The 24389-nt window shown below is 44.2% G+C and overlaps 1 protein-coding gene across 1 annotated transcript in view; it reads right to left on the bottom strand.

The window, feature by feature from the left end:
• PAPPA (pappalysin 1) overlaps window positions 1-24389 on the bottom strand; it is a 249920-nt gene that overhangs the window by 81505 nt on the left and 144026 nt on the right. The window contains exon 15 of the mRNA XM_067542149.1: window positions 12558-12754. Within this exon, the coding sequence (XP_067398250.1) occupies window positions 12558-12754 (197 nt within the window). The remainder of the gene's footprint in view (window positions 1-12557; window positions 12755-24389) is intronic.

Raw genomic sequence — 24389 nt, forward strand, 5'->3', positions numbered from 1 at the left:
TACTATATGACTCAAGACGTTATTAATTACAGCCTTACACAAAACGTGATTATTTCCCTTCCAAAGGTTTGGGAGAACATTGCATTTGGTTTTTTAAATCCATTGGGGTTTGCACATTCTGAGTTTTGCTTTGAATTTCTGATTCTCGCGTACCCACAAAATGAAAGCCAGGTCATTTAAAACCAAATGAATTTCAAATAAAAATCTCATGAAACCATGAATTTCATCTGGTGTCAACACGACACCATGAATGAGCCTAGATTAGCTCGGAGCCAGGCCCATACTTGCCTGTATTTATACCCAAGTGTGCTCAAGACTTCAGTGATCTTTGCCCAACCTTTTGCCAAAGCTGGTTTGGGGTCTGAATTTCTTATAAAACTCCAAACCAGGTGATTTTGCGTGCATCAGAGATTCATTGCAAACATTTCCTTCAGCCTTACTCAGTAACTAAAAGAATCAGAACTGCAATAACTTTGTTTAATAAATGCAGTTATACCACGTCACAACATCCTGGGCAGCTACTGGCAGGCAAGAGCGATGCACTGGTGCCCTGCACTTTGTGCCGTCATTTACACAAATGCAAAGTGAATGTAGGTGTAAGTAAAGGATGGCACAAAGTACAAAGCAATGGAGAATCTGAACTCATCTGAAGCGGGGGAGTATCCTGCATAACACAATTTCGCCATGTGTTCCTGTTTATATATAGCATGGGGTTACTGTTTATTTAACAGAGTACTTTGGATAAAGATGTTGCATTGAAACAGTTGCATCACCTATGCTAGCCCTGTTAGAAACTGTTCTAGTGGGGCAGCTCTTGTAACTAGAGTGTAAATAATGTCTGTTTTCCATTAGGAAAGGGCATTGGTTCAAATGTCTAAACAGATTACAAATGCCAGCAATATACATAAAAAAATCCACGCAGCATGTAGGATACAGCTCAAAGTAGGACTTTTGGACCTTTAGCTTCAAAATCCTCAGGTCAGTCTCCTTAAAACTGAAATAAATTCTCAGCTAGCTCTCAGCAGCAGCAGTTCTTGCATGCACCTTTCCCCTCCCCACTCACAAAAGTGTGAGGTCGTCACAGATTGCGATGTGTGCTTTAGCAGATTTTATACCCTGTCCGCCAGGAGGCAATGGTAAACAAAAGACGCTAGCCCAGAACATTAAGGTTGGCACAGCTGGGTTCCCAATTTGAATGTCTCTGAATTGGAAGAGCTAGAACCACTATAGCAAAATATTTGCATAATAGCTCGCTGGGATTGTGGTAACAGTGTCACTGTAAACACAAACAATCTCATTCAACCGGCTTTTACTACCACTGGGCAGAGCGAGGAGTTTTTTAAGGAGGAACCCATTTGGCAGCAACTGGCATTACAAAGTCCAGTTGCCAACAACAGAGAAAAGTGGCATGGATTTAGGCAGACAAAAGTGCCAAAAAATGATCTCAATGTTCCTGATTCGATGGAGTTACATTGGTGAGGGACTCACGCAAGTCTGAGCAGAATCAGGCCTGTTCCAATGTGCCTGGTAGCTTTCCCTCCCTACCCCCACACAAAGTGATAGCAAAGATTGACTTGGATGGATAAAATATGCATCCAGTTACAGAACGCCAGATAGCAGCAACAATTAATCCACAAGGAGCTCTAGAATGATTAGCTGTTGCCTGTAATAAGAACACACTGACTAAGAAGATACTTGGGCAACAAAGACACTTGAACCCGTCCAATCAATGAGCAACATTTCACACAAAAACCAAAACTGGGATGCATTTTTAAACTAGTGAAGTGACAGTGCAGGGCCCAGTTCTGCAATGCTTAGTCAAACAGAACTTCCATTGGCTTCCAGGATGGCAACTCTGGGTCCTCAATATCGATCTGGCCTTCAATTCTCTTTCCCTGAACAGCTCAAGGGCACGGAACCATGGAAATATCAACGACAGCTGGAGGGTTACAGTGAGGCAGCAAAGGTCCTCCATGTGGTCTCTGAAGGTTTCTGGCTATGCTTAAGCTGTGGCTGAAGCAACAGTTGTGCAGCGGTTAATGTCAGCTCTGACCACACGGTCCCATTCAGGAAAGTCAAAGGAGTGATTTTGCACTTAAAAACATCTACCTGTTGAAAGAACACAAACTTTTCATGTGCCGAAAAAGAGGAGTTTCCAGGGTTTTTATTTTCAGAGTAGCAGTCGTGTTTTTTCAGAGGGGTTTAGAGTTATTTACCATGCCAATATACTGGATCAACTACATATAACTCCGAACACACCGCTCATCCACAGGCAAGAATAAGTGAGGGCACAACCTTCCCTTTCCCTCTTTCTGTCACCTTCTCTCTCTCTAAACTGCTCAGCTTTCTGCAATACTCAGGCAGGTAAGTAAGCAAACATCCAGTTGCCTTCCCTGGGTATGTGGGTACTTAAATACGCCTGAAATCGTAAGAGTATCAGGAAAGAGGCACACATTTTCTCTGGCCTGTCACCAGACTTCAATTGGCTACAACATCCAGGGAGAAGATACATAGAGGAGAGATACCCTGAAATAAATGACAAGAAGGTGGTGCTGGTGGCAGTGTGTGTGTGTTTGATTGCTGAAATGCAAATGTATTCCCCGACAAAGTATTTTGGTCTCATCTCAACTATCCAGCCATCCTTCAGCAGGCACAAATTGACATTAAACTGTCTTGTGGCTTGTTTTTCTTAACACCCAAAAGGATGGCTTGCGGGGTGTAAATCAGAAAGAACACTCGATTCTCGGGGCTTTTCTGGCAGTTATACTAAAACTGCTGACTAACAAAACTGCCGCCACATAAATGAGTTCCCCTAAACGAGAGGGACCGTCCAAAGAGACCCTTCCTAGAGCAGCAGCCAGTTGCTTCCTTTGGCATGCAGTCCATCACATCTGCATCCAAGTACAACTTTGCTGCAGGTGTCTGGGAAAGCCCGTCACTTTTATCGAACCACAGAACAGCTCTGGTAGCTCTGATTGAGCTTCAAACTTTGATTAATGAAACCAGAAGACTGTTTGGAGCATTTCTCCCTAGAACTTCCCAGGACAGTGAGGGAATTCACAGCTATTCCAGTCCTAGGCTTGCACAACAAAAGTCACGGTAGGGAATAAAGAGGAGTGCTCTCTGTGCCACTACGCTGCTACTCCAGACTCAGTTTCTCGCAGGAGTAGTCTCTATAGAGGATAGAGTAGGAGCACGGGTTGTGGAGGAACTCACTGTTGTTGCAGGCTCAACCCTTCCCAGAAATCACTACTGGGGTAGAACAGAAACTCCATATTCCAATACCATTTTTCCCCAGTAGTTTATGGTAGGGAATAGTGCAAGTCTTTATTGGAGAGGGAGCTATTTGGCTCTCAAGGCTGGATTTTCAAAGGCATTGAAGTGCCCAAAGATACAGCTAGGCGCCCTGTGGGATTTTCAAAGCTCCAAACCAGGTTAGGTGACTAACTCCTACTGAAACTCAGTGGGGGTTAGATATCTAACTTGCTTCTGGGCATCTTTACGCACCTAAATACCTCGGAAAATCTGCTGCTTCTTGACATCAGGGACCTGCATTAAAACACATGCAGGTAAGCATCACACAAGTTTCATTTATACTGGAAGCAAACGCCACACCTTTAAAACTTAGCTGTGTAAGTTGAGTTCACAAGAAATGTGCGGGTGCACGCAGCTCATTGCATAAGCAAATATATGTGTGCGCATGGAAAGTAGGTGATTACCAGTTTTGCATGTACAATTTCCTGCTTCCTTGTGAGCATATCTTCTGTATGATGACAGTTAAAATGTGCCCACTGGGAACCAGGACATGAGAGTTCAATTCCTGGCTGAGACTCACTGCGTAACTGTGAACATGTCGCTGCTACTCTGTGCCTCAGTTTCCCCATTAGTGAAGTGGGAGGATTATTATTGCCCTGCCTCAAAGGAGTGATGTAAGGATTAATTAACAAGTGATAGTGAAGCCCTTCGAGACCCTCTGCTAGCAGGGCAAAGCGTTATAATAACTTAGAGACACATTGTGAAACCTTTACTCATATTGGTGAGTGGTGATGCACGAGAGCAATCCCACTGAAATCAGCTGGGAAGGAGACCAAAATGCTCTGCTGAAATGTGGGCTACCTTCCCACACCCATAGACAAAAGGAGAGCTTGTGTCAATAACTGATCCCCAGCACTGAGTAAGGGGTTCACACCATGGCCCTTACGCACCTATGTTTGAAAACTGAGCCCTCATGGCCCAGTTGTGGTATCAAATATACTGCATGGCTTCCACTGACACGAACTGGCTTTGCACCCATTTATCTGAGTGGAGAATTGAGCCTGCTTTTCTCAACTGCTGAGCATCCAACTCTCCTACTGAAGCGACTTCAAAGGGAACTGGAAAAATCAGGCCTTCAGGCCAAAATTTTCAAACTTGGTCACTAATTTTGGGTTCCTCGGTATTGAGTTGAGGCACCAGTGGCCAATGGTAGTTGGCCAGTCCACCAGCTGAGGATTTAGCCCCATGGTCCCACATTTTCAAATGCAGCTAGTAACCTTGGGTGCCTGACCTGAGACACCTCTTCAAGTGAGCCTGACTTTCAGACAGTGCACCCATCCCCTGACACTCATGTCTCATTAAGGTGTCTCAGACTGGACATCCAAAAATGGAGCAAATACCCAAAGTTAGTGGTCTTTTCTGACAGTAGAGGCCTCAATGCCTACAATGCTCTGGACTTGCAGCCCAAATAATCCTTCATTTAAAAGAAAAACAGAAATTCTCCACGGCTGGCATGAGAAAGTTTACTTTCAGGCTTAAAGAAATGAGCGTGTGGTTTTGAGGATGGCATTCCGTTCTGCTGAAGAATAGCATCCTGCATGTCTGTGTATCTGTGGCTTTGTAGCTACATTACAATCTTGGAGAGCTCTGTTTACATATTTTACATGTTTTCTTGTGCAGAACATGAAACCCAATTACATAGTAAAGGCCATGCTGGCTTCGCTCCGGCACCCCTTTTTGTCTTCTTCCTCTTGTTATTTTTTAATTCAATCAAAACTAATCTACAAGCATATTTTTAACCTAGCTTGATTGACTGGCAATGCTTATTTCCTGTTGCAAAGGGAAATTATGCAAAACAACGGTGAAGCTGCATGATGGGGAGAGTCAGAGGCGGGCTGGGAAGAAAAATGCTGTGATCCCTTCATGCATGAACAATGCAGACGTGTCAACGCATTTATGCACGGTTGTTCTGCTTGGAACAGAGAGGGTCCTGAAACAAACAATCTGGATAGGACGTTGGGGAGCTATCCTATGCTTACCGCTGTACCTGCTTGGAATCCAAAGGGCCCAGCAGCCGCAGATAGAGAGACTGGCAAGTGGAGCAGCAAGAGCAAAGGATGGGAGACCTCTCCATTCACAAGAGTTTATGCCAATGAGCGCTCTGATTGTACCAGCTTACCCACTTTCCATCTCACTGATGAGACAGGGGCTTCCCACCAAGCCTGTTTTCTGTTCTCTGTGTGTGTAACAGACAGGATGATAAAAGGATGTACGGGTTCCCTGAAAATGCAGGTGAGGCTTTTTGTTAGAGAAAAATCTACCTAACTACTTACCTTCCTTCAACTTCTGCCCTGAATCTAGTACCAGTGCTATGGACTCCTGTTCGTGTTTGGCTAGTGGATCCTAGGCAGGCAGGAGCAGTTTCTATTACCTGAGGACTTTTGGTTCGACCTTCGTTTCTGAAAAGGTCAGAGTAAACTCTCTGCAAGTCATGATGGCTGCTTTGCTCTGTGCATCATCCTTTGTTTCTTTTATCTATTTTCTGAACAGTACACAAAGGGAACACAATGTACCAACCCCTGGTCCTCACTGTTCTGTTCCCCTTAGATGACTTGCACATGTGCTCTTGACAAATTATTCTGAAAACCAAAAGTTGGGGAGAGGGGCGGAAATCCCTCCAGTGTTTGGTAAAATTGCTTGGAATCTCCTCTGACATCTCACTGTGTTTTCTCACTGTCCACTCACACAAATTAGCTACAAATGTAGCTCTACTACATCAGCCATGTGGGCAAGGCTCAAAGAAGTACTGAAGGAGGTGAGTGGGAGAGAGACAATTGTTTGTTCTAACAGGGAATGCAGTCATTTGAGGAGCATTATACCCTTTTTACTATCTAATCTGTGGTTGCCCATTAAGGGTAACTGTTTTTTCCAACCTTCTCTATACAATACAGCCTTTTCATGCCAGACAGCGCACATAGAAATCCTACTTCTCGTTCAATTTTGCTTTGAACTGTAGATGCCTTCAAAACACTGAACTGAGTTAAGCACTGGAGGGTATCAAGGTACTTCCTTCCAGCCTCCCAGGTGACCCACCTCCAGCATGGCACAGGGGACAGAATATCAAACAAGACTAGGTGGCTGGTGATGCACTGGTTGGACCGCAGCAGATCTGTGAAATGATCACCCTTCGCAAACAGGGCTGAAAAATCATGTTTTCCTAGAGAGATAGGTGAGAGAACAGACCCCACTCATTTGAAAATACCAGGATTGCGTCTTTCCTTTTCAAGGGCCTCTGAACTTCCTAGTTCTGGTAAGCAGAGCAGTCTAATCCTAGGCAGTGTGGCCCATGGACAGGATACCAACTAGGCCTGGGTTCTATTCCTGTCTTACCTGCCAGTAAGCAAGTAACGTCACTGCTCTGTGCCTCAGTTTCCCCATCTGTTAAACTGATATAAAAATCCCCTTCTCAGAGTGGGTTTGGGAGGAGGCTAAATTAATTCACATTTGTAAAGTGATTGAGCTCTTCACATGATGTGTAAAGCCTCTTTATGAAGCCATGGAGTGGAAGTGCCAGAGGTGTCATGGGAGAGACCATTCTTTTGAGATTTCCAGCCCAGTTCTGCACGGTGAGAAGAGGCCAGCTCCTTGACAGACTCAAACCTCTTCAAACCTTTTGCAACAGAAAGTAACTAGCATCCAGCTCATTGTTTTCCAGAAAGATCCTCTGTTCACTCATGGTTCCTCCATTAATGGTTCCTCACTTAGCCTATGTCTACACAGCAATTAAACACCTGTGGCTGGCTCAGGTCAACTGACTCAGGCTTGTGGGGTTGTAAAATCACCCTGTAGATGTTTGGGCTCCCTGGGACCCCACGATGGGGGAGGATCCTAGAGTCCAGGCTTCCTCCTGAGCCCGAACATCTATACAGCAATTTTGAGTCCCGGGAGCCTGAGTTAGCTGACGTGAGCTAGCCACAGCTGTGCGTGGCTTTTTTCTTCCAGAGTAGATGTACCCTTAGTGGGATTCTGCTGTCAACCAAGAGGCCAGCAGTACAAAGCCTGGATGTGCTATAAATAACCAAGACATTTGGAAAGCAAATCACCTTATTAAAACTGGGGATTGTCTCTCAATCCAACCACAACAGAGATGTCACCACTGAGGAGCAAGAGCACTTGGCTTCCAATCTGGGAAGTTCGGACAAGGCCACTTGCAAAGCCAAGAGACAGACACCTTCCTTTTTCTCAAGAAGATCACCTCAGAGGAAGTGGCGGGTTTCCTCCTTTCCCCTCCCCCTCCAGGATTATTATATTTATGGGCATCGCCAGATCTTAGAGGAATTCTCTTCTGAGTTATATTTAGTCGTCGCAATAAAACTGTGTGGCAGAAACGTGGGCGTGCATGCTTCATCCTTGTCAATGTCATTATCTTATTTACTCTACTTCTCTCTCCCACCCCTGACCCCTGGCCCCATTTTGTTGTTTCCTTTATGCAGGGAGCTCTCTTTCTCTCCTAGCGCACAGAACCTCAGCAGGTCAGCGGTTCTGTAACTCTAGAAATCCTTTTGCAGCAGGTAGAGCAATGTGCTTCTTGCTTACGTGCCTGAGTGTGTGCAAGCGTCAGAGCCGAGAGACGGGGCACAGAAGTAATAACAGAACAAAAGTCCCCTTCCTTGGCTTCTTACTCCAGTGGGAGTCCCTGCATGGTGACCCTAGGCAGCACAGGGTGTGTTAATGAGTCTGGGAGCTAAAGAGCCAGAGAGAACCACAGGGTCTCTCTGTGTCCAACAGACTCAATAATAATAATAAAAAAAATCTCCTATAGATTAGTTACAGCTGAGCCCTGTTTCTTTTCTATGCAGGGGACAACACAGGTACCAGCAGCAAGCATAAGCTGAACATTTACATAGTGACTTGCTGTAATCAGCTTCTGCACAACTGGGAGGAAATGCAATCAAGGTCTGCTAAGCTGTTTAGGGGCTGGCACTGCAGGTCGCCAATGCAAACATCAGCTTCTGGGTCCTGCATGCCATGTTGATATAACTGGGATAATAACAATCAGGGCTCACAGTAACTGCAACAGTAAGCTGTCCAAAGATTCTCTTTTTATTCCTTTATTAAAACCACTTAACGGCTCAATGGGAATTAAACCACAAAAGAGTTAGCCATCCACAAGCAGGAGCAGCGCCAACGAGAGGTGAGGTGAAATGGCCTCCCAGGCCTCCTGTGGTCACTCCACACACGCGAGCACTCCATCTGCTTTTCGCTCATAAAACAGTGGATTTCCCTTCAGAAGATCTCCAAGGTAAACAATCTTTCCTGAAACCAGCCTGTTAGCATTTGTGTGGACTTCCCGTAAAGGATATTAGCAAAGGCAATTCTGTGCTGAAAGCTTGCTCTAAAAAACAACACAAACAAAACAACAACCCCAAAACAAAAGATTGCTGTTTGATACGACCTGCTCTCAAAGCAAACAAACAAACCTCTCCCCCCGTGCTAATGACACTGTTGGAAAATAAGGGAAACTCATTGTGCAGAGAATGCAGACCGAATACACAGCCTTCTAGCACAAACCTGCCTCCTCAAATGTCAACAATGTGCGAGCAATGTGGCCTCCCCTTCACACTCTGTCTAGTCCACAGCAGAGTTCCTTCCTTAAAACTCTCCACGGGTGCAGCTTCTCTAATGGTGGAAGTGCTCATGTAGACTGGGAGAGCCGGCATTTTAGTCACTGTGTCATGTAATCCAGGGGTTCCTAATGGCGGGGCACTGAGGAACACTAATTCTGTCACCCCATATTTCTAATTGAAAGAGAGGTCCTGGTTAGGGGCCAGCTAGATGGAAAGAGGGGCTCCCAGGGGCTTCCAGTATGGAAAATGTTCTAGCCATTCTCCAAGCATGTCTAGATGGCACAGTGGTTAAAGAGCCAGTGGCCACACTAGCACTTCCACTACAGCTTCACCCGGGGTGATAACAATAAGGAATGTTAAGAAACAGAGCTAATGTAGACATGGGATCCTATCTTCCGCTGCTCTACATCAACCTACCTCCACTGACTTGAGTGGTCTTCCACCGACGTACACTAGCTGAGAATCTACTCCAAGTCCTGTAAGGAATTACACTAGCCTCAGCAACCTCCAGCACAAGACAAGTTCCAAGGAATGAACACCGCTAGAGGAAAACCACACGCACAAGGCATCTGCCCTGATAATAATTCAGAAAGCACTTATGGAAAAGAGAAGATTCTTAAAAACCTACTGCACAATCTGTAGAATAAAGGGCTGCCCAATCGAGGGGAGGTCCCCCCAAAATTCCTTATCCCTTCAATAACCGATACCTGGCTGTCCCTGCATGAAACATCATCTGAGATCGACAACTTAGAAATCAAGAAAAGACTGTGCAGGTATGTGGCTGATTGGGCCAATTTGGCTTTAAATGTGACACTATTAGTGCTGAGAATATTTCTTAATCAGCTCTGAACAGTGGCTGCCAGGAAAGTAGAAGTGGCTGGTTTATCATCTTTGCCTGTGTGGAAAGTGTGACTATTTAAAAAGTGGGGAGGGTTGGGGGGAGGGAGGGAGGGAAGGAGGTTTGGCTTCTCCATTTTTCAAATTTATACCTGTCTGCCAAGATTGTGTCAATCTTTATAAGCATTTTGGCCATTGGATATCCAAAAACAAATTGGATATCGTAGCTTCTCTTTTTTTCTTAGTATTTTAACATTCATCAATCTAATACTCACGAGTAACCCTACAATAACAAACCAAATGCAATCCAGGGCTCATGCATAGTGTTAGAATAACAAGGAAATGCGTGCAGTTCAGTTATCATGAACAACCCACCCTACAACAACAAGCAAATGAGTTCAGTCCATTGCTTGTAAACAAACCCAGAATAGCAAAGAAATGTGATTAGGCCAGTACTCATATGCCACTCTACAATATCAAACAAAGGCACTGAGCCCAAGACTTATGAATAACGCAACTAATTAACAAATGTGAGCAGCCTACAGCTCATGAGCAACCGCTGACAGAAATATAGATGTGCTGAGAAAACAGCTTCAAATATCCAAAGATGAGTTAAAAAAAAAAAACCCAAACGAAGTGATTTTAAAAAGCAAGTATGTAAAATGTTTTTAAAGCACCTTGATAGTGCCATTTTAATTACTGAAAGTATGGATAGGTAGCAAACAATGAGCTTATGTGTTTTGTGTATTAGCATGTGCCGCACTCCTATATTTCAGGGGATTCAGATGGGAAAAGCCAGCACAAACGCCTCTTTAATTTCAATCAAATGACTACAATACCATGAAAAACGTATAACTGAAAATACACACGCGCGCACACGCACTCAGCTCTGAATAATATTCTGATTCTGATGGGGAAAGGCATCCCTTCCATCAGTAATCTCAATAGAAAAAAAAATTCACAGGCCCGGGTGCTTTCAACAGATAATGAAGCTGGGGGAGTTAGCGCTCCGCTGATTGTCACATGCAGTGATTAGAGGGGGGACTTCAGTTAATTTTCACCCTGTCAGGGCTTCTTGTTAAGATGCTGCTGGTGTGCTGCCTGGTCTAAATGTTCCAGCGTGATATGTCATGAGTTCTTCTGCAAGCTATGAAGCAGCCCTGGTCGTGTGGAAAAGAATGGCTCCATACCCATAAGTCTTTAACTGTAGACAGCTAATGAACTGAATGCACTAGTGCAACGGGAACAAGGCCACATACATACAAGGTCCATGGATGTTAACAGGGACACATAAGCACCAAAAGCAGAAGGCCCTACCTGTTGAACTAAAGGAATATCCTTTATCTGGGAGTATCCTCTGTTCTGGGCACTGTGGCTAGCCACTAGAGGGAGACATAGTCACACGAACTGAGCCCGTGGGATGCAAGAGTGTCCCGTAGGTACATTTTTGTAACTAAGCTGTGACAACCTCGTCTCAGCTGGGTACAACAAACATGCTTGACTTGTGGCCACACAGCAGGGTTTTTTCCCCACAGCACGACCATATGTCACCTACCTCACTGCCTACCTCACTACCTCACTACACAGATCTGTAGCAGTACATTATGAAACCAGATCTGCTATCCCATCGTGCCTCCACTGGGGATAGAGTGCCCAGGGGACATGCACACTGAAGCACATCAGACGACGCACTATGGAACATTCCAACGCACAGAGAACTGAGAGGGAGGAGGAGCAGCAGCTTGGTTACAGTGGCACCTATGCACTACAAAAAAAACAAAACATACCAGCCAGGTAACCACAAGGCAACCAGGTGCAATCCTACGCTGCTAGTAAGGGTGACACGTTGCCAAGGCGCTAACCCAATACCAACAACACTTTGTGTGTTTGTCGCGGACCTTGTCACTAAGTGGTTACGGACTCACGTTCAATGTAAATTGGACCAAGTGATTTCAAGAAAGTTCTTTTCCCTTGTAGGCCACTTGGCAGTGTTTAGAATATATAATTCACATGGAAATCTTTAGCTATATGTGTGACATTGCATTCCCCTCTACACTGCCCTCCCATGGCCTGTTCTGGATAATCATGGCTAGTTCTACCAGGACAACAAAAGAAAAAGTCAGGTCGCTGGGACGGTTTATTTTAGAGAAGAGACAACTCAGAGGGGGCATGATAAAAGTATACAAAATAATGACTGGTACAGATCAGATCGACGGATCCCTTATGTTCACCCTTTCTCAGAATACAAGAAAAAGGGGGCATTCAGTGACATGAAAAGTGCCAAATTCAAAACTTAGAAGAGAATATTCCTTCATACAACGCACAATTAGCCTCTGGAACCCATTGCCACAAGATAGCATCAAAGCCAAGAGATTCCAAAAAGGATTCAATATCAATACAGATAACCGGAATATCCAGCCTTATAAACAATATATATTAATAAGCAAAAGCTTTTGGGAGGGATATAAACCCTCAAGCTTCAGTGTATAAGGCAATTTTAACTAATGGGCTTTAGGAGAAAACCTTCCTTGGAGGCAGGTTATCTTATAACTGCCTCCTGCAGAGTTCTTCTTCTGAGCAGCGGGTATTGGCCACTCATTATTAGCAGGATACTGGATCAGAGAGACCACTAGTTTGATCCACTATCACAATTCCTATATCGACACTGGAAGCAGGATCCGGAGCTCATTCCTGCTTAGCGGGCTCATACCGAAGACAGCTAGCATCAGAAGCTTTCCTTATCCAAGATGCAGGTTAACTGGGTGGATCTACGGATGGAAGTTTTGCACTGTTGGACTTGGCTTTGCAGCAGGTGAAGAGGGCTTTGGTCCTCCTTACCTGAGTTGCCGCTGGCTGACCAATGACCACCCACCCTGGGCACTCCTGGTCACTGTGATGAGAGACTGACACGTTGGAAGCCCACTGGTCCAGGAAGCCTTTGGGGGTATAAACTCCACAGTCTTTGATGCTGGTCATTTGCTCAAACTCCTCACATACCCCATCACCATCATGGAAGTAGCACCTGCTGGGCTCGTCTGCAGTGAGAAATCAAAGAGGAGTAATTACTAAGGACCTCCCACACTCACCTGTGCCCCCAGTTGCTTGGATCACAATAGCCCAGGAAAAATACGTGGTAATGCATCCCCCATCCAGGTCCACGTGCAGGAACGGCAGTGGTCATTTAACAGCGCAAGATGAGAGGATTTTAAGAAAGCAGAACAAATAAAGAATGCAGCTTTTTTGATATATGATAGTCCCCAGGATACTTCCTAGCCTGTGTTTTCCCTGAGTATTTTTCCCTGTATCTATTGTAAAAGAATCTTACTAAAGCACAATGCGGAGATATAAAATACACTTACAGGGCCAAATTCTTAGCTGACATAACTCCACTGACTTCAATGGAGTTAAGCCAACAGCGAATTGGGTCCACAATGTTTCCCTTTTTTGTTCTTAAATGGCACTTGCAAAACAACAACAACTGAATTCAGTGATGGTCAAAGCTTCCAAACAAACAGGCGTAGAGAGAAACTAAAGGCCAAATGTATCTGTTTATCCAGATTCAGTGTGGGCAGTTGGAGGGTAAATTTGCCACACACACATACTGCCCCAAGCAATGTGACTTAGATTTGACCTGGAATGATCAGAATCAAGAGGGGACTTAAAACTCTTTAATAATTTATTCTGTGACTTCTCTAATGAGACCGCCAACAATACCCATTAGTGCCAAACTTTGGAGGTTGTGTCTGTGACGCTGACCCAGTAGGAACTGAACTGAGACCAACCAAGTCTTTTTAAACAGACCTCAGACCCATAATGACTTTCAGTCACTGAAGTCCTCACTGAGATTTAAATGCCTGACCTATCAGTATCCTATTTTATATCATTTATTGCCAAGCCCTGGATGCATCCATTCCCAACACACTGTCATATTTTTGGCTGGTAAAGAAGTTATGGTAGGAAATTGGCCTGAGCTGCTACTTGGAATGATGGAAGTGACCCCCGATGAAAATAACGTTGGTAGCATCGGACTTTCCGAAGACAGGTGTCAGAAAATTCAATGGTTACTCAATTCTGAGTCACTTCCAAAATACTAAATCCCCTATTTGTTTTTCCTCATAATTTACACAATGAAATACCATTGCAGAAGCCAGAATAAATCCATTTATTATAATTCAATTATTTAATTACTTTCTTCCTCCCTCCTGCCCCCCAACGTAAGATTCCAATACCTTAATAGTAGGCCTGGTCAAAAGAATGGAGGTGACAATTAGACAATGAACACTATCATGCAGCATTTCTTTCCCTCCTGACATCTGTGGTCAACCAGGAGTTGAGCTTAGACTCACCCAAAGAGGAACTCCACCATTTCATCCCTCTTCATCTTTTTTCCTACTTAACTTTCCTTCAGAAATACACTAAAGTTTTTAGACATCTCCCTGAAATGCCTGGGTAACTCTGGTATAAAGTGGCCAAAGCTGCATACAGTCTTCAGAAAACTCTGTCCCAGATTAGGTGAGGGTCTGAACTGAAATCGCCAAGAAATATTCAGGTATGGAAAGATTGTGGTAAATAACCAAAAACAAAACACCAGTTATTCTTTGGGAAAAGGGTTTTATGTTCTCTGATAACAGACTGATTCCCTTGAAAGGTGCAAACAATAAGAGACCACCAAATTTTGAAAAAATGACTTGCCCTTTTAGACACAATCACACAGCTTGTACACATACACTCAGGCAGCTTACACACTAACACACACTGACTGAGACACACACTTACTGATAAATACATGTACACACAAATGCACATGCATACACGCTCATACCCACAGACACTCAGACATACACACAACCCAGACAGCCCGTCTGACAGAAACATACACTCCGTCCACACATTCATCATACACATACACATTTAGACACAATCCTCCTTGCTCGTCCCCACACACACTGATTTCTCACTATAGGCACTGAAGTAAGCACAGAATTTATATAACCAATGCTTTCCTGTACTGTTGCCAAATGTTCCCTCCTAATGCGATGATAAATGTAATGGGCCCCTGATAACATCATGTGTTTGGGATAAAAGAATACTCAAGACTTGCTCCAATCAGATGACTTAATTCATATTCACATGGAGAGGAAGCTGCCTTCGAATAGTTGTGATCCAGGCCAGTGTGTGATTCTTACAGAGGCTAATTTGTTCCTGATTATGTTTAAGACCCCAATAAATCTGTCTGCTCGGAGTCTGCAAAACCCAAGGGAGGAACAGAATGGAGAGACAGAGATGTCTGAATTAAATGGAGACTGCCCAGATGATTAGCAAACAGCAATGTGGTGTGTGTGTGTCCCTTCTCCAATTCCAGTCCCAATGAGTCAGTGTGCTCTGCCCTCCATTACCTGTCGGTAACGCTGACTGAATGGCATTACTTATGTGAGCCAGCAGAAGATCAGGTGTTCAATCAATGATGTAGGCTTTGAAAAATGAGGGGGAAAGTGGTTTTACAACTGTATTTTGCTTTTTAAGGGAATGTGTTCTTGCCACTGGCAAATCATTCTGAAGCATTTAAAGATGTCCTTTTATGGGGGGAATAAATACTGGAAAGTTTCCAACCTCGCGGCTCTGAATTTCAATATGCCTCCAAAGCTCATCACATAAATACTCGTGCATACGAGTGAATCCAAAGAAGCTGAGGTTTCCTAATTCCTTCTGGGCTCACATCAGAATCAAGATGATAGCCAGTACCAAAACTAACTTTGGGTGGGTGAGTGAAGGAAAAGCACGGGGCCTGATTTTCACAGGCACTGAGTAGCTGCAACTCCTGTTGAGTTCAAATGGAGCTTTGGGTGCTCAGCAAATCTGAAACTCGGTGCCACAGTTCTTATCCAGCACTTGGGTGATGTTCTGATCAGGTCTTCCTGAGATTTCCCTCACTACTAGTGAAAATCTATGGGCTCGACTGTCCTCCCACAGTGCTGTGAATCAGGCATAACTCCACTTAGTTATGTTGACTCAAAATCAGAAAGAGGAGAATTGGGCCCTGTATTTCACAATAATAGTAGGTACTCTAAGCAGTAACAAACACATCCATGTTTCTTCCCCCCACACAGCTATCCTTATCAGACCAGAAAGTCCTCTTCAGCACTGCTCCAGTCAACCGATACGTCCACTCTCTCGGGCACTTTTATCGCATTTTAAATAAAAGACTCTTCCGCACTGCTCTTGTCCACCATTCTGAGAAATTTGGCAAGAGTCTTGGTTGGCCAGCACGTACTGGCGAAGAGAGAAAGACTTTATCTAGCTCCAGCCACCAAATGTGATTGTCCCAATGGAATTGGACAGAAGTTCTTTGTAAGACCCATTGCAGATTTCTCAGCAAGTCTAGAAGCAATGTTTTCAATATCAGAAGGGTGGCAAAGATTGGATGTGTGCAAAATAAGGCAGGAAAGGAAGCAGGAAGTGACACTGAATGCAATAACATTTGGATTAAGCATAATCTCTTCTCCTGAGACACACTCAGTGATGATAACTTGGTGTTTTTTAATTGACATTTCTTTCCCGACAGCCTGTTTCACCTCCCAGTCAGGACTTAGACATCAGTGCAGAGAAAATATGAGGATTGTTATTATTTATTTATATTCTGCTAGGTCTCAGTCAGGAACAAAGCCTATTGTGCTGGGGCGATACACGCGGTTGTGAAGGCATGGTCTACAATCGCACAACCCAGCCCTGCAATGAGCGCCAGGTGGGGACCGTGAAACTCTCTGCTGCCTCAAGACCTAAGCCAAAATACAATTTATGAAGAATCTGAAATCACAGTCCCTTATGATAGTTGACACTTCCCCCTGAATTATTTGCAGTGGACTCTTCTTTTCATTTGATCAGGCACCAAATTAGGTCATGCACTCAGCAGTCCCTTCCAGGATTTAAGGAGACCCTGTGTGGTGGCATGCCGAGCACTGGCTATGTTTAACCTCTGGAGAGGCAGAGAGATCCTAGACTGTCACTTTGCCTAGTATCCTCAACAAAGAATCCCCTATATCTTACTTGCATCTAAATCTGGGCTCCTCCTTAACAGAAGGGACACTGCAGGCTCCATCTGCCATTTCCTGACAGTCCCTTTTGCTGGATCAGACCCGGATTCCTTTGCACAGTAGGGTACATCTCACCTGCTGGTACCAGTTGCACTAATAACTGTAGTTTTGTAGTTGCCTCAGTGCTTCTCTCTGTTGTGAGCTGCCTGCTCCCTGTACTGTGTTAACTAACGGAGGGGCTTTTCAGTTTGAAGCTGTGTCTAATTTTAAACTGCTCAACCTGGATGGAGTCCTGAAGTGGAGCCGATGCTGACTGTGACATAAAGTAATTAATACCGACGCCAACATCAAATAAAAATCTGGAACAGCAGAACTGCTGCAGGGGCAGCGCTTGGGAATGGGAGATGGAGTCTCTCTGGAGGTTTTGCTACAGATGCCCAAAGACCTTGAGCTGAACCCTGAAGAAAGCCAAAGGAATAATCCAGGCAATCCAAGTTCCCTTCACCCTACGAAACTATCAGTCCAGGCAATGGAATTTTTGTGCCAAGACCTTGCCCCTCGTAATATCTGCTGTGTGCTGGCAGGAGGAAAGCTCCAGCTTAGCCAGCTGATAGGTTTGCCCTGGAACAGGAGGCTCTCTGAATGGCACACGCGAGCTCTCTGCTAAGCCCTGCTGACCAGCATGCCTCTGGAGAAAGGGGTCTGGCAAGCCCATTGCAGCACTCCAGTGAAGCCCAGTTTTAACCAGCCTTCGCCACCCACAGCAGCCCTGAATCTGCTCTGCATTGTACAGGAGCTAAAGTGACCCCTGTTAGCCCAGGTGTTGGGGTGAGGATGTAAAGCCATTCTTAGCCTCGCTCCTCAAGCACAGCCTCCCTCTAGCAGAAAAGCCAGCCCTCAGTGTCCAATGGTCCCATTTCTCACTGGGCTCAGAGGCGAGGGAAAGTACAAAGCAAGGCAGGTGGTAGAGAAACCTCCTCGGAAGCTGTTAAACATTGCTAAAAGTGTAGCTCACAGAAGGATTGTGGTTACCTGGTCAGGGAGTGGCTAGAGCTTTACTCCGGTGAAATTGATTAAGTCTGGGACACATCAGGAAGCAGACATGCAGGATACAGACTTATCTGCAATGGGCAGCCTTCCACTTAGCGTAAAAAAAAAAGATCTACCCAATTCACAGCACAGAGAACATCCTCAGATGAGGCCTTTAATGTCCATGCAGAATGGTCAAAGTGCTGGGGACAGACTCCCAGTGCAGCTTCCTGTTTTCAGCTCAGAATACAGTGATTGGCACCAGAATAGTCTTCTTTTGTATATTAACTACTTTAAAAAAAAAAAAAAAGCCGGACAAAAAAGGAGTATTTTTAAGCTCAGCTGTTTATTTAGGGACAGTTCCAACTACAACAAGCCTCATGCCTCATAGCGATTCCTCCAAAAAAAAAAAAAAAAAAAAGGGACAAAAATGCACACGCATTGTCTCAGAGTAACAGATTCTTGGAACAGAGCAGGCATCAAATCTTAACCCCTAAAGATCTGTTTGACCCTGCCAGGGAGGCACAGGGAAATGGCAATTGGCATACAGGTCTTCCCAGTCACCAGAGAAAACGTTCAGAACTATTTAGGTCAAATCATGGTCTCACCAAAAACAGTGGGGAAAAAATAAACAAAAAACCCCTCCATAAAGCCAGGGATCAGACCCAGTAGTAAATAATATGCACTAGATTATTTAATCTACTACTTTATTTAATCTACTACGTTTAATCTGCATCTCTGGCTACAGAGCTTGCATAAACAGCTGAGCAGGTATTGGTCCAGAGGCTCCCATATCACAACTAGAATTGGTTCCACCGCTATCATTGGAAGGTGGGCACTGGAAGTTAGATTCTGCACCACTCAAGTCAAGCGGAGTTTTTTCATTGGCTTCAGTGAGAGTTGGATGGAGCCCTCGGGAAGGAGGGGTCCCATGGCCTGAATTCCAGAATGTCTGTTACCCTTCTTGTTCATTTTGACCAAACTGGGGCAAGATAAATTTCTTCTTTTCAGATGAATTTTCCTTTCTGTGTGTTCTAACTGAAGAGAGGAAAATTGCTAAATAGGACACAGGTAAACTGTGCAGAATAAAGTCACATATCAGTAACTTGTGAAGTTTATCATCAATGAAATAACATGGGTAGATAGACATTCTTGGAAATGAAGTAAATCTGGATGTCATACTCTACTGTGGAATATTCAAAGGCCTGGGGGAAGATTTTCTTGCACTATGTGATGGTCATCTCAGAGTGTCTTCTGAGTTGAAAGGGCAAACACAAGGAGTGTGTAGTATTATCTTTTGATCATTCAGCTACTTCCTATAAACTCAGCCTGCCATCCCCAGCTTCTCCTTTGACCAAGGTGACTAGGATCTTCAATGCAATTTAGTGGCCTGAGCTCAATATAATAAATATTGTAATTAATCTGTGTGCTGCAGATTGCAGATACAGTTACAACTCACCGAAAGCGAGTGGGACTAAAACCTTGATACTTCACCTCCAAAAGTCACAAGCCTCTGTCATTTGCATTAAAGGAGATTTTTTTTATAGCTGGCAGTTGTAGTAAGCTATTTATCTTTTCTGTAAGCTAATTACCCACATAGTCCTGAGTTCTAATCCTGCTTCCACCTCTAACTCTGTATATGCTTGAGCAAGTTATTGAAACTCTTTGTGCCTCAATTTGCCCATGAAAAATGAAGCTGATGATACACCATTACTTCAGAGAAGACTAGTACAGATTCATTAACCAATTCTTGGAGATCATTATACTGAAAGCTGGTTGGGTTTCCGGTGGAGGTGGGTGATAGCCACAGGGAAAGGAGATGTTTTGAACACGAACAAAGTTATCAGTGTGGACCTTCCAGAAGCTTGCCAGTTTGCCTTAGAGGCATGGAAGTAACCTTTGAGAAAAACCAAGTGGCATCATTCACAAAGAAAGGCAAACCATTGGTCTGCTTGTTAACGATTACAGCCCCTGAAAATTGACACTGGTATTATTGCTAACTTGCCAACTGAGTATTTACACATCTTGGAACATCTAGCCACATGCTCCCAAGGACTGCAGGAAATGGTGAGGTTCAAAGTATCTGCTTGAAGCTGAATATTGGGGTTTGTGTGAATTTTGACCGAATAGCTCCAATTAGCAAATTCATTTCCATTTACTATGAGGTTCTGCTACAGACCCAGATTAGTTTGTCAGCAGCAATACTCATTCCCAAGGTACTTGGCCCATGTTCTGGCCTCAGGACACCACTGCTTTTATGTAGCTTGATCCAGTGAGGTGCTGAGCATCCTGTATTCCACTGATGCACTCAGCCCCTTTCTGGATTGCTAAAGACCTTTTTTTCCCCCCTCCTGTTCTCAAAAGAAGAAAGCACCATTTAGCTGCTGTACAGGGATGTGGAGTCAGCTGTCAAAACCACATGTTCCTGGGTTTGTGTGTAGTGGTGGGGAGGATGGAAGCTTGGTCTGCTCTAAAAGCATACCCACAATGAATCTGGATGGTCATCCATCAATTTATTTTAAGCACATTACTTCTCTGTCAAAAAAAAAAAAAAAAAAGAAAAAAAGCCATATAAAATTAGGTTTGTGTCACTCACTTAACATTGCATTTTCCCTAGAGGATCATGCTCCAAATAGAGATAGCAAGCTCATGAATATTAATCATTTCCCTGAATGCAATGCAGTCTCCAGACAATAAGACAGGGCAGAATACTACGCTTAGTGTATGGATAACAGGCGAGGTAAAGGATGGATTCTCCACGAAGGAAGGTGTCCAACTGGAAGGAGGCCCTGATCCAGCAGATGCATAATGAGTATTTCAATGGGGCTAATCACGTGCTTCAAGTTGCAAACGAGCTTCAGCTTTGCCTGCCTTGGGGTGCAGTCAGCCCCCGAGTTGTTCACGTGGGCCTGTCTCACCATGAGGTGAGAGGGAATTCAAGTAATAAATACTACTGCTACTACTACTAATACGTGCTATTGATTGTAAGAACATGTAAATTGGCAGGCAGACTCAGGTGTAGATGCAGGATCTGAAAATACTTTAAAATCATTTTTAAACATGTCTATCAGCCTTTACTATTCTCCTGCCATATTATGTTCTCACTAGTTTCTTTGATATTTTTCAGTGTCTTTTCCCATATATCCTTCTCTTTCTTCAGAATGGCAGGAGGCTGTGTGTCCTACCACTGCAGACCTTTATTTGTGTGAATAAGGACCAATTGGATAAGTAAAGTTTTCCAAGAAGATGTTCATGGACAGTCACATTGCTAAGCATTGGTTTTTTAACCTGGCTCTGGTCCGCTGTGGTGCCAAGTCATTTCCAGGCCATGAGGCCTCAGTGGCACAATGGGGCAAAGTGGTGATTTGCTTTTCTCCTGCAGCATCTTGTTGATTAACAGGAGAGGTGAAGCTTTCAACCGGATACCAAATTCCAAACTCTGTGGGGACGGAACGAGGGTTCCATGAGCAAAAATCCACTGAGTGGAAACTGATGGATGTGGGCATAGACAATAAATTGGGGATGGAGAAGGACTAATTACATTGCAGCATCATGTTTAAAAGGAAGCATTGCCAGATGCTTTAATTTAAAAAAAAAAAATATTCCATTGTCGCTCTTAAGTTCGGTGTGAGTGCATCTTGCAAGAACTAAATGCTATTAATCTTATCTGTTTTCTTTTCTCAGCTTTGTGTTCTGAGAAGGCCAGGACAGCCTGACAGTAAAGACCACACAGCTTTCTCCCCCGCCTCTCTCCTTCATTCACCCCACTCCTCCCATGGCAAAGCAGATTGATCAGAGCCTTATCTGATTAGAAGGGGAGGATGAGGGAAAACAAACAACAAAAAAAGAAGCCTAACTGAGTTATAGGCACCAGTGCAAAGTGTCCTGAGAGCTGTATGCCATGTACACAAAACAAAGTCAACCTGTCAGAGAAAAAATACATGGCACTGACGGCAGGAGATGCAGAGGGAAAGCAGCAGATTTAAGCTGGCTAGTGTTTGCTTACATAATTGCTTTTCTGCTCTAGTAAATGATGTGAGCTTAGTTGTCTCTGTAGGGGTGTGAATGTGCACACTTCAGCTTTCTCTTAAACCTCCTATCATGTAGACCTCAGCGTACCTTCTAATTCTGATATTGCCATCAAATCATATAGTGATTACTCGGTATAACTTAGGGCTCAAATAATGCTTACTGTCGGCCGTAGAACTTACTGTTGAGAGTAGACCTACTGACTTCTACAGAAGTGCTCATGGTAAGTGAGCACTATGCCTGGTAGGGTTTGCATGATCAGATCTTTATGGTACATCTACGCAGCAGTTGGGAGCGAATGTCCCAGCCCATGCAGACAGACTCGCGCTAGCTCCACTCAAGAGGAAATGCTAAAAATAGTAATCTGGATGTTGTGGCATGGATGGCGGCTCAGGCTAGTTGTCCTTGTTCAACCCCACCCAACCCCCTGGGCCCAAGCTTGGGTGGCTAAACTTAGCCACTGCCTGTGGCACAATGTCCAAACTGCTATTTTTAGCATGCTATCTCGAGCGGAGCTAGCACAAGTCTATCTATCATGGCTGGGAGGCACGCACCCAACTGCATGTAGACATAATCATAGTCCCAGTTCAGCAAAGCACTTAAGCATGTGCCTAAATTCCTTTAAAGGCTTTGGTGAATAGGGGTTGTTTGCTTTATTGGTACTAAATAGAGAGAAATATTATTACAGTAATGTCAATATAAAAGTAATACAATGTGAAATCATAGAATCATAGAAGATTAGGGTTGGAAGTGACCTTAGGAGGTCAGCTAGTCCAATCCCCTGCTCAAAGCAGGACCAACCCCAACTAAATCATCCCCAGCCAGGGCTTTGTCAAACTGGGCCTTAAAAACCTCTAAGGATGTAGATTCCACCACCTCCCTAGGTAACCCATTTCAGTGCTTCACCACCCTCCTAGTGAAAAAGGTTTTCCTAATATCTAACCTAGACCTCCCCCACTGCAACTTGAGACCACTGCTCCTTGTTCTGCCATCTGCCACCACTGAGAACAGCCTAGCTACATCCTCTTGGAACCCCCTTTCAGGTAGTTGATGGCTGCTATCAAATCCCTCCTCACTCTTCTCTTCTGCAGACTAAATAAGCCCAGTTCCCTCAGCCTCTCCTCACAAGTCATGTACTCCAGTCCCCTAATCATTTTTGTGGCCTTCCGCTGGACTCTCTCCAAGTTGTCCACATGCTTTCTGTAGTGAGGGGCCCAAAACAGGACACAATACTCCAGATGTGGCCTCACCAGTACTGAATAGAGGGGAACAATCACTTCCCTTGATCTGCTGGCAATGCTCCTACTAATGCAGCCCAATATGCCGTTAGCCTTCTTGGCAACAAGGGCATACTGTTGACTTATATCCAGCTTCTTGTCCACTGTGACTCCGAGGTCCTTTCCTGCAGAACGGCCGCTTAACCAGTCGGTCCCCAGTCTGTAGCAGTTCATGGGATTCTTCCGTCCTAAGTTCAGGACACTGCATTTGTCCTTGTTGAACCTCATCAGATTTCTTTTGGCCCAATCCTCCAATTTGTCTAGGTCACTCTGTATCCTATCCCTACACTCCAGTGTATCTACCACTCTCCCCAGCTTAGTGTCATCCACAAACTTGCTGAGGGTGCAATCCACACCATCATCCAGATCATTAACAACAAGAGTCCTTTAGCACTTTAAAGACTAACAGTTTCTGCAGGCATAAGCTTTCATGGGCTGCAACCACTTTGTGCATCTGACCTTCACCTTCTTCTCGTTGCTAACATACCTGTAGAAACCCTTCTTGTTACCTTTCACGTCCCTTGCTAGCTGCAACTTCAATTGTGCTTTGGCCTTCCTGATTTCACCCCTGCATGCTCGAGCAATATTTTTATACTCCTCTCTAGTCATCTGTCCAAGCTTCCACTTCTTGTAAGCTTTCTTTTTATGTTTAAGCTCACCGAAGATTTCTCTGTTAAGACAAGCTGGTCGCCTGCCATATTTGCTATTCTTTCTGCACATCGGGATGGTTTGTTCCTGTGCCCTTAGTAAGGTTTCTTTAAAATACAGCCAGCTCTCCTGGATTCCTTTCCCTCTCATATTAGCCTCTCAGGGGATCCTAATTATTTATTATTCTACAAGGCCACAACATGTACTAGTCTCATAATATCACAGATCAGTTGAACATGTTTCTCTGCTTCTTTTCCATTCCTCAAACCACGGGCTCAATCATTCAGTCATTTCTCAAGCAAAACACCCCTACTGAAATCAAGAAGAGTTTTGCTTGACTAAAGCTGGCAGGGTCTAGTTTGGTGTTATCAGGCTTTCAAGAAGGTGACTTCCTGATTAATTTTTAGTTATGCATTTTTATATGTTAGATTTGTTTTCAAAAATACATCTCAACTCCACCCCAATGGTTTAGTGGTTTCCGATAAGATCTTGTCTTATTTTATGTTAAAATATGTCTGTCTGTCTGAAAGACCAGTATTGTGTCTGTCTAGACACTCATCACTGGTAATCCAGAGCCCATGGAAGTCAATTGGTATCCTTCCGTTGACTTCAGTGAATTTGCCTCAGGCCCTTACTGAACCTATACTAAAGATTTC

The sequence above is a fragment of the Emydura macquarii genome, unplaced genomic scaffold, assembly GCF_026122565.2.
Source record: "Emydura macquarii macquarii isolate MOO-44397 ecotype Brisbane River unplaced genomic scaffold, CSIRO-AGI_Emac_v2 contig_691, whole genome shotgun sequence".
NCBI lineage: Eukaryota > Metazoa > Chordata > Testudines > Chelidae > Emydura > Emydura macquarii.